We start from the raw sequence: 10,958 nt of genomic DNA on the forward strand, positions 1-10,958 counted from the left end.
AGAGTAAGACAATTTAGGTCATATGATATATGCGTTGCTAGGATCTCTGGCATTCTCATGTATTTCCTTGTAGCCTGTTTCTAGGCATGTTTATATTCAATGTAATTGTGTTTCCACTATGCTACCAGTGGTTCTCAGGTGTTAATGTGCATTAGAACCTCTCAGGGGAACAGGATAATAATGTATGTTTTGGGGCCCAGTTGGAAGTGTGTTTGATTCATGAAATCTGGAGAGAGGTGCCAAAGTCTACATTATTAGCAAGAGAGACAGAAGATTCTGAAGCATGTAGTCTTTGGGGAATGCTTCAAAAAATCACTGATACATACAGACAAGGACTCCCTCTTAGACCAAAACTTTACTCAGGCTCCTCTGGCCTTCTTTTCAATGAGGTCTTGTCCTTGGTTCTGGCCTTGGCCTGGTAAGCCCAGTTTTAGCAAGAAATTCTGGTTAGGCAATTTATCAAGAATTCCCCCAACCCTGATATCTAATCAAGCTTGATACATAACCAAGTTCCTCTTCATAATTTTCCATCCTCTCCCTCACCCTTCCCATTGGCCATAAATCCCTAGCTGTCCCTGTTGTATCTGGAGTTGAGTTCAATTTCTCTCCCTTATTGCAATAGTTTTGATCCTTATTGCAATAGTCTTGAGTAAAGTATTTCTTGCTGTTTTTAATAAGTAATAGTGTTCAAGAAGCTGGAGAAAAGACTGAAGGTACTTAGTGGAGACATGGAATACAAAAAATATAAAAAAGACCCAAATTGAACATCTAGAAATAAAAACTACAATGTCTGAAATGAAAAATATGTTAGATGGGGTTAATGGCAGATTAGATGTTGCAGAAGATTAGTGAACCTGAAGACACAGCAATTGAAACAATTCAAAATGAAATACAGAGAGAAAATAGACAAATAAATGAACAGATCTCTTAATCCCATACCCCTATTTTTTAGCACAGGGAATTATATTCATTATCTTATAATAACTTTGAATGGAGTATAATCTGTAAAAATACTGAGTCACTATTCTGTATACCTGAAACTAATATTGTAATTCAACTGTACTTCAATTTAAAAAATGAACAAGCATTACTGAGTTGTGGGACAACCATACTGATAATCATTTTAAATGGAAATGGTCTAAGCTCTCTAATGACATGACAGAGATTGTCAGAGTGGATAAAAGACTCAGCCCCTAATATCTGAATATTATGGAGAAGAGAGGCCTGGCTGCACACACACAAAAATCATATACACATGCTGAGAAAAAGATCTTTTTGCTAAAAATATACATACCACGGTCCAAGCATCATTAAGATAGTATTCACCTAAGCTATTACAATTCTAAGTCATGTAGAGGATAAAAATGCACACCTCTATAGGAGACAAACTGGGACACTGAGGTGTTTAGAGAAATCTGTAATGATGGAGGGTGGAGGTGGCTCACCACAGCACAAGAATGGAGTGGGCTTGTGACACAGTTTGGATGCTACTTCCAACAACTGAGGGGAATCTGAGGGACTTGGGTCCTGCAAGTGCAGATGAACATAAGAAGTAGGTAAACATAGCTCCCACCCTCTTTACCTATTTTAGTTCTCTAGGCAGCCCTGGAAATTATCTCCATTTTACCAATGAACAGAGTAAAATAACTGAGGCACTGTCATGCTAACAACCACCGTTTATATTACTAGCCAAATGATTCAGAAGTAATTTGAAATTCATTATTCTCGTTTGTTGTTGCCTTTTCATCAAGTTCTTCACTGTCTTTAAGTTGATTGACACATTTAGTTTGCTTCCTTTTTTTTTTTTTGGCCGTGCAGCATGCAGGATCTTAGTTCCTGACCAGGGATCGAAACTGGGCCCTCTGCAGTGGAAGTGCGAAGTCCTAACCACTGGACTGTCAGGGAATTCCTGCTTCCTCTTTTAAAAATCAAACTTTAACATAATTAGAGATTAAGTAATACTTGTTGACTTAGGAAAAATAGATAAAACTTAAAATTAATCTATGCACGTGTGATCTCAGTAAAGGAAACAGGGTGTTGAAAGTAATATTTAAAATTTTTCTTCTTAATACATTTTCTCTCTGTTCCAAAGCAACAATAAAACCACTTTAGGATGCATATTTTATAGTCAGAAACACAATAAAGCTCTTTCCATTTGTGGGAAAATGATTTTTTTTAATTGGCATACATCTGAAGATTTCTCTCTTCATATGAAATTCACCAAAGTTTATTTTTACTAAATGGAAAATATTTTCCATCAGCTACAAGGGAAAGAGTAAATTTCTAAACAGGCTAATTGTAACTTTTAAAACAATGTTTGGGGGAAAATTAAATATACAAATAAATGTTAAGATTTTAAAATTTATAGGGATGCCTTATTTATTTGGTTATGTATGTTTATATTACTCAGAAAGCACTTCGACTGGGTACACAAGATAGCGACTACATTACATGCCATATGCTTGAAAAGTTTAAAATGGGATCTTTCTAAACAAAATCAGCATGTTTATTACATGAAATATGTGATATCAGGGAAGAAGACAGTGAATAGACATAGGATTTTGTCCATTTCATTCATGTAATCCAGTCCTTTTTCTACTCTCAGGACAACTTTTAAGTTTCATATATAAATAGCTCCGTTCTATTAAGTAAATGTATTCACTTAATGCTCCCAAAGTTGCCAACTGAGAGTGGACCTGCTGAAACATGACTGTTATTTTCACAGTTTTGAAAAACAGGAGCTAACTGAAAGTTGGTCAAATGTGATCCAATTAGCTTTAAGGAGAAGAAAGGAGACATAAAAAATAAACATAGCAAGTTAAACATGTCTCCTTGGCAGGGGCTTTGAAAGAGGCAGTATTCCTCTTAAGAGGCTCTGAGCCTTGTTTAATCATGACTAAATACAGGATGATGATAGAAAATTTTACAAGTACTTTCTTTGGATGATTGGATTATGGTTTTGTTTATATTTTTCCTTATATTTTCTGCATAATCCAAATGTCTAATGGCCTTGTATTACACAAATAATTATAAAAAGTATTTCATTTAGAAATGTTCCTCATAGGAACTTTTAAACACGCCAGTGTAAAGAAATAAACAACTCACAAAGACTCAATGTTAATTTTTGTTAAATGTTATTTTAGATAAACTATAATTGCTAAAATCTTTAATAATAAAAATTAAATGCATTATTATATTATTAAATATCTACTACATCAGACACTGTGCTGGAAATTGAGCTCCAGGGTGATTAAGACAAAATCATTGTTGTAAAAGGGCACAGGCTTGCATAGAAAAGATAATGCCTAATTTATTTAATAATTATATAATTATACATTTATTATTAATAATAGATTCATAATAATGCATTAATTTAACAGGATATTTGGAAAGATTAAAAAACAGTACTGGTTTAACAACAAGGTCGTACTGTATAGCACAGGGAACTACATTCAATATCCTGTGATAAACCATAATGGAAAAGAATATTTAAAAAGAATGTATAAAAATAAGGTACTGGTTTAAATATAGACAGATATTGATTGTTGAATGCAATCCAATTTAGAAATATTAAAATTTGGAAAGGTATATTCCTTGTGAAATCAAATAAGTAAGGTAATTTAGATCACAAGGTTTGTAAAACGGTGTAATCATTGTCAGTGTTTCTCCATGCCTATGCTGGCAAAACTGAGATGCATTAGAATCACCTGAGGAATTTTCAAAACAGTAGTTACTGATCAGGTGATTCAAGGGTGACAATGGGAGGTGGGAGTGGGAAGGGCACCCACGTGTCAGCATTTTTAACATTTCCCTCAGTTGATTATGATGGAAGTAAGGGGTCTGCGTAAACACTGGCACATACAAGGTTTTCAAAACAAGATTGCAGATCTTGGGTTAGAGACCTTCCTTGCTATGTTCCTTTGGAAATTAAGAGTAATACTTCACAGGTAAATAGTTACTTGCTTAGGCCACTTAATTAAGAACAGTCAGGAACAGTATTGAGCTTGGTTCTGAACTCCATTATAGTTAATCAATTAAAATAATTAATAATTAAATATCTACTATGTTAGACAATACACTAGAAACTGAGCTCCAGGATTATTAAGAAAAAATCATTGTCTTCATAGGGGCACACAATCACATAAAAATGATAAAGCCAGACATTCAAAACAGTTTTTAGAACTTACAAAGCAGTTTCATGTTTCATGTATGGAAGGGATAGAAATGGGAAAGGAGTGCATTTCAGCTTTAAAATGTGTTCCTCTAACATAATTTACATGGCTTGTGGGTCTGTTAAACTGGTTGGGCAGGCCTACCCAGACTCTTTTCTGAGAAAAATCCCCCACATAGGGTAGAAACACAGGCAAAACAAAGCTTTCAGACTGTTTGTGTTTTGGAGGTTTGAGGTAGTACAGTTCTGGGCATCCAGATGTGTCTCCTGAGCTGGGCCCCAGTGCATTCATGTTTGAGTTTTCAAAAGGAGGAGCATAAAAATAAAACCAAAAGGGCTGTTTTGTTCAGAACCAACATAAGAACAAGAACCATGGGAATGGTACTCTCGGGACTATAACTCCAAAGTGAGGATAAAAGCCTTCTCCACACTTTTATAGAGGTCAAAGGGGGGATTTATCTCACCAGGGACTGCAGAGAGATCAGTGGGGTTTTGTTACCTTGTGGACTCTAGCACATCAGCAACAGGAACAGAAACAGAAGCCAGCAAAAGGGAAAGTATACCCAACTAATACGGCAATAATCAGGTGAATAGGGGTACTGCAAATATGATCAGAATGACAGGGTGGAACCCACCTATTTTGCTCTCTTGACTAGTGAGCCTGGATGAAAACTCCCTTTAGTACTTCCCAAGTATCTGATGAGGGCCAGGGTCCTGCTAAATGCTGGGTAGTTGCCTAGGAGGCAGCCCAACACAGTTCCACACCTCATATATTCCACTCAGCAGCCCTGTAAGGCAAGCATTATTCCCCATTTCACAGAAGAGAAGACTGACTCTTTACAGGAATGTATCGGTAATAAAGAGAGGGTTTACTTCCAGTTAAGACTGGAAGATGCTTAAAGTTCACTTTTCTTTAAGTTTGCTGAACCAGTAATTATTTTGTACATTCACAGACTCACTGAAAAACCGTTTTCATTGCTTCTAAAACTCCAGATAATTAAAGGGAAAAAAGTCACATATTATCCAACCATAGAGAAATGTGCTCCAATTAACATCCTGGGATATTTGATTTCAGATTTTTGGAGGGTTCATATAATATATATATATATTTTTTAATGAGACAATAATAAATGTATAGATTGATTTTTAATTGCTTTATTAACTTTACATTTTCCATGCAAATGGGTGAAACTCTACTGTTGACAGAAACTTAGATTGCGTGACAAGGCAATCTCCAATTAGAAGCTGGTAACACAAGAACCCACCTGACACATGGAAATTACATAAGGTTCACAGCAAACGGATCAGTAAAGGCATATCAGGAAAACGCAAGGAAAAGGAGAACAACAGTGGGAATCACAGTATTAATCTCATGGAAAATGGCAGGAGTCAAGGCATAAGGCAAAATTCATCATGATGGTCATGGTGATTAGAGAGCTCCCCCATAAGGATACGCAGACAATTCCTCAATTGCAGCTCCCTAAGTTTTCTCCTGATTTCTCTCATCTCCTCCATGAACATTTCCATATCATCTCCATCTCCACCCATCCCATCGTTGACCTGCCTATTGGGTATGGCCCATCGGAAATTAGGGGCAAGTCGGCGAGCCTGTCCCCGTCTATTATTTCCTGCTGGTTGGTGGCCTTCGCCCCCTCCCAAAGGACGGTCTTCCTCTCCATTCTGCACAGGCTGCTCCATTTCTTCGTTTTCCTGGTGGATATTTGCCATGATGAGATTTTTTTCCCTGGTTATTTTTCTTTGAACAACAAGTAAGACAAAGGCAAGGAGAGAGACTGAATGCTTGGTGCACTAACCAGCAGGATTCAGAGCCCTGATATCAAAGACTTTTAAAATTTATTTTTCCCACCTCAGGAGCCTCGTGCGCCTTCTAGGGAGCCTCCAATTTGAGCCCCTTCCCCAGCTCTCTCCTTTTCTCTCCCTCCCCCAAACCCAAAGCCCACCATTTTTCTTTTCCCAGGATTCTTTCCCAGAGCGCAGCAGGCACCAAAATGGAGGACGGGGGATAGGGCCTGGGGGAGTTAGGAAGGGGTCTCAGACTGGCTTTGCACCAGCACCCCCCGCACCGACCTGGGCCTATCCTCGCTGTCTCCTGCTCCTCCTGATTCTCGCCACAAGTGCGCCGCCGCGACGCCTAGTCCCGCAGACCTGCAAAGGGGCGGGGTGGGAGCAGTGGGCTGCTGCAGCCGGGCTCTCGGCCCCTTCCCGGCCCCACGCCCCCGCCAACCCCTCCCTCCCCGCGTCCTCCGCCCCCACCCTCAGCCGCTCCCATCCCCGCCCCCTCCCGGGTTCACCATTGCCCTGCAGGAACTCAGGAATGATTTCCCATCGCTCTTAGTTGCTCTGCTGCCCTCCCTGGAACCCTGCCGTCCCTGCACCCCCACCCAAGGGGGCCCCCATTTCTGTTCCCAAGAAAGCCGAGGCGTGGAGAGAGCCCGCCGGGACCCGCCGCGCTGAACCCCTGCGCCGGCCTCTGGGGTTGGCTGGCCGCTGCAGCCCTGGCGTCAGCGCGCGGGCCCCGGGGCCCTTACCTGCTCCGCTTCCCCCGGGCCCGATGCCAGCCCGCCGTGCGCAGGGCAGCGGGGAGCTGGTACCCAGACACGAGTGACGACTGCACCAAAGGCTGCGTCGCTCTGCAGCTCGCGGTCACGTGAGGGCTTCGCGTCACCGCCGAGCTCTCCCCCAACTCCTGCGGCCGATGCAGCAGGAGCGCCCCCCTCCAGCCTAGTGCACACACACAGACAGCCCCCTCCGCCTGTTTGTGCGCAGGGCCACAGCGCGCACCGCTCTGTCACTCATCTTGCTCCTCTCCAATCTGAGAGCCCACAAGTGGCATCACCTCCCTGCGGTTGGAGTTTGCCCTTCTCTGGTTACCAGGGAGGGTCTGCAACACCCTCCACCTCTCCCACTCCCACCCCAGGCTTTGGCGTTGGCTTTTCCTGCTCTCTCTTCTCGCTAACCGCGGGGCCCCCCGCCCCCACTCACTTGCCACACACAGGCTGCATGTGCACAGCCACCATTGCCCACCATGTCCCCTGAATTCATACCCTTCTAGGAAATTTAGATTGAGGGCTGGGATGAGGAGGGAGCAAGGGACTTGTCAGAGAGGCGAGGAGAAGTGGGGTGTATAATATATATCCTTCCTAATAATTTCTCTTTATTTCCTTTTTAAGAAAATCAGCGCGCCATCAAAAAATTAAAAATTATGAGGTTTCATTTTTGAAAGAAATGCTTCATCTTAAGGGATGAAAAACCTCATTGTTTGATTACATTCACCTGTACCACCCAGAAAATATTTTCTCTGGGCTCCACACATCAACAACACTTTTGAAACATTTTATTTTATTTTGAAATTTTGTTTTGAAAAAATACAAGCATCTTCATGAATACAGTTGGTATTTTCAAAATGATCTGTAAAGTAAATCTTCAGGTAGAAGTCCAGTTGTCAGACCTTGGCCATTTTATGTAAATGTAATGTGATGTTCTTGATACCACAGTCTTTGGAGAAAAGGAGCCTTTTTATTTTCTGCTTTCCTTTCCAAACCTTCCAAACCACTCCTACACATATCTCCTTAGAATGATCTCAGAAGTTAAGTATAAAATAGGCAAAAGTTCCAAAGACATTTGCTTTTTAATGTGAATGTTTCCAAAAAATATTAGAAATAAGCATGGAGTATGAGAAGCAATTAAACTTGAAACTCATCTTGAGTGTAACTGTTCCTTGTTTCAACTTGAAATAACTGAAAACTTTCTTTTTTATCACGGTTAGAAAATAGAGATGTCTTTAGGAAAGTGGCATTATTATTTAAAAAAATTAAAAAGTGTTGGTTGTGTTAAAGGAACCGAAAGAGTTATATGTACTGAGTCAAGACAGGCCAGGCAAATTCTTACAGCCTCTAGTTTTGGCTCCAAACTACTATGTAATCTCCTACCCTGCTAAACTAGCTGGGACATTGAATAAAGAAAGAGTATATGCCTACTGCATATGTAGTTTGAAATATATAAAATTATATATATGAGATATATAGAAATATTGACAAATAGCTCCAAAAGCTCAAATTACAAAATAATTGTCTTTTAAAGGAATGCTAGTGATTCCTGGATTCTGTCTCACTGTTAGCAACTCTTCGTATAGATAGCTCTATTAATGATATCCACTGGAAGGATGCTGATTAGAGGCATGAGCTGTAGTATCAGACATGTCTGGGTTTAAATCGTGTTTCTGCTACTTACTTGATGTATGACTTTGGGTCAATTACTTATCAAGGTCTCTGTGCTTCCTCTGTGAAACAGGGGTTGTTAGAAGAAATAAATCACATATTTCAAGTATGTACCACAGACCCTAAAGAACCATCAATGAAAGTTGATTCATTACTTTTTTTTTACTATTATTAGATGGCTTCTAACAAGATTTGAAGAGTAGGCAAAGCATAGTTCTGTCCTTAGCTAGATCCACTTGTCTTTAAAATCTGTGAGAGCCCAAAACACATCTGCTGTCTTCTACTTTGCAAAGCCAGTGAGTGACTTATAGAATTCCTTGTACCAAGTAGGTGATTGGTGAATATTTGTTGACTGATACATCCACTACTAAGGCTAATAGGTTGCTTTTCATTCAGAGGACTGTATTTAGAGCAATATGGAAAAGCTTTCATGAAAATTAGGAATTACCTAGAAAGAATCCGCTGAAAGTAGACAAACCACTATGACATAACCATTGAATACAAAGTTTAAAAAGTGGATTTTTAGTTCTCTCAGTGGCTAAATGTTTCGCTATTATCTTTTTGACCCATCTTGGATAAGTCTTTTGCTTGAAACCACCAAATTTTCTTGGATGGAAAACATGCATCTGTATATTTTTCCAGATTAGATGTTATGCTACATAGGAGATTAGTTGTAATGAAGTGCTCTTTTAAAGATAGGTGAAAATTGTCCTGGAAAGATGTTATCTTCACTAAAATGCTGTGAGGTATTGATTGAGATCTTTTTTTGTCCTTGGTGTTTTCTGAGGAGCTGAAGATAACAACCTATTGAGAACAAAATTTTTTTAATTTCTAAGGCTGAGTTAGAAGGACACAAGAGTCTTAGTTTGGGACTCATGTGCCCTGAAGGACAGAGAGAGGGTGAACTGGTTTGATGGCTTTTACCCTAAAATAATAGAAGAGTAGTGTAATACTGGGAAGGAGGAGACTGGGTTCATGTTTGGGGAAGTGCAGTATTCGTGAAAAGAACCTATTTCCTCTCCTTATCTCCTGTAATTATAGTGGATGGTGGCACTTGATTGGTTCCCTTCCCCAAAGCCAAGGGAGTGGGATCCCAAAAGAACTGTACATAAAGTTTAGGTATATCTACAAAATGTTAAGGTTCACTTATTCCTTTGCTGGATATCTGCATTACCATTGGGATTTTGAGCTACCCAGATGCTATAGGAGACTGGAAAGAACATTTTGGAGAGATGATGTGGTGGTGTGGCCAGGTAGAGAAAGGGCTAAGATTGACCTCCTACCAAAGTTCCCAATTCTGGAGAAGCATGAAAAATAAATCCTACCATGCCTACAGGTTCCAGAGTTGGGGAGTGGGGAGTTATTGAGATACAGATTTACCAGTAACTGATACAGAGTAGGGCAAAGAGACTTATGAATCATAGGAAAGCCATGTGAAGGTTATAAGAGTCACATGCAAGATATGGCCCAGTCTTCCAAGGAGACACTTGGAAGGGAGCTCCTTGGATGTGAGTCCTTATCAGCAGGTTCTCTAGGAATCAGACTTGAGCTTCAGTGATGATTAATCACGTGGGAATAGCAATCTTACCCTAGATATTCACATAAAGAGTTGTCTTTTTATCCGTCTTCAAACTCTCAAGTCATCTGAGTAAACACAGGGAAGGAGGGTGTGATTGTTAATTTTATGTGTCCACTAGGCCATTGGATGCCCACATATGTGGTTAAATAATATTTCTGGGTGTGTCTGTGAAGGTGTTTCTGGAAGAATTTAGCATTTAAATTGTTGAACCAAGTAAAGCAGATGGCCCTCCCCAATGTAAGTTGGCATCATCTAATACCATTGAGGACCTGAATAGAACAGAAAGGCAGAAGAAGATTTAATTAATTCTCTGCCTGATTGCTTGAGCTGGGACTTTGATATCCTGCCCTTGGTGTTCCTGGTTCTCAGGACTTCTGATTCAGACTGGCACCTGCATGTCAGCTTTCCAGCTCTCAGGTCTTTGAAGTACACCATTGGCTTTGCTGGCTCTCCAGCTTGTAGACAGCATACCATGGGACTTCCCAGTCTACATAATCATGTGAACTTGTAATCAATCAGTCTATAAACCTTATAATCAATAAAACTATCTATCTAGAGTCTATCTAAATGATAGACTCTAGATAGATAGATAGATAGATAGATAGATAGATAGATAGATAGAAAGATAGATAGAAAGAATAGATAGATAGATAGACTCTAGATAGAAAGATAAATCTCATAGAGGGATGAGGAGGACTCTGAATCAAAAGTGATATTGGTGTTTTAAAATACATAGAACCAAGAAGAAAACTGCTATATGTAGAAAGGTTAAACAACAAGGTCCTTGAGGTGGATGGACCTAGAGTCTGTCATACAGAGTGAAGTAAGTCAGAAAGAGAAAAACAAATACCGCATGCTAACACATATATATGGAATCTAAGAAAAAAAAAGGTCATGAAGAACGTAGGGGTAAGACGGGAATAAAGACACAGACCTACTAGAGCATGGACTTGAGGATATGGGGAGGGGG

At 39.9% G+C, this 10,958-nt stretch overlaps 1 protein-coding gene across 2 annotated transcripts; it reads right to left on the reverse strand.

Annotated features, from left to right (window-relative positions):
- Nucleotides 1-5,314: 5,314 nt before the first annotated feature.
- BEX3 (brain expressed X-linked 3) lies at nucleotides 5,315-6,829 on the reverse strand. Of its 2 annotated transcripts, none has more exons than XM_007118028.1 (3): nucleotides 6,721-6,829; nucleotides 6,260-6,337; nucleotides 5,315-5,881 (listed from the first exon to the last, which is right to left on the reverse strand). In XM_007118028.1, the coding sequence occupies exon 3, from the start codon at nucleotides 5,867-5,869 to the stop codon at nucleotides 5,561-5,563; it is 309 nt and encodes a 102-aa protein (XP_007118090.1). In that variant the 5' UTR covers nucleotides 5,870-5,881; nucleotides 6,260-6,337; nucleotides 6,721-6,829; the 3' UTR covers nucleotides 5,315-5,560. The 2 variants fall into 2 exon arrangements, with proteins under 2 accessions (XP_007118090.1, XP_007118089.1); XM_007118027.2 differs by having other exon boundaries at nucleotides 5,315-5,927; nucleotides 6,721-6,818.
- Between the last annotated feature and the right edge of the window lie 4,129 nt (nucleotides 6,830-10,958).

Source organism: Physeter macrocephalus, chromosome 21, assembly GCF_002837175.3.
Source record: "Physeter macrocephalus isolate SW-GA chromosome 21, ASM283717v5, whole genome shotgun sequence".
Taxonomy (NCBI): Eukaryota; Metazoa; Chordata; class Mammalia; order Artiodactyla; family Physeteridae; genus Physeter; species Physeter macrocephalus.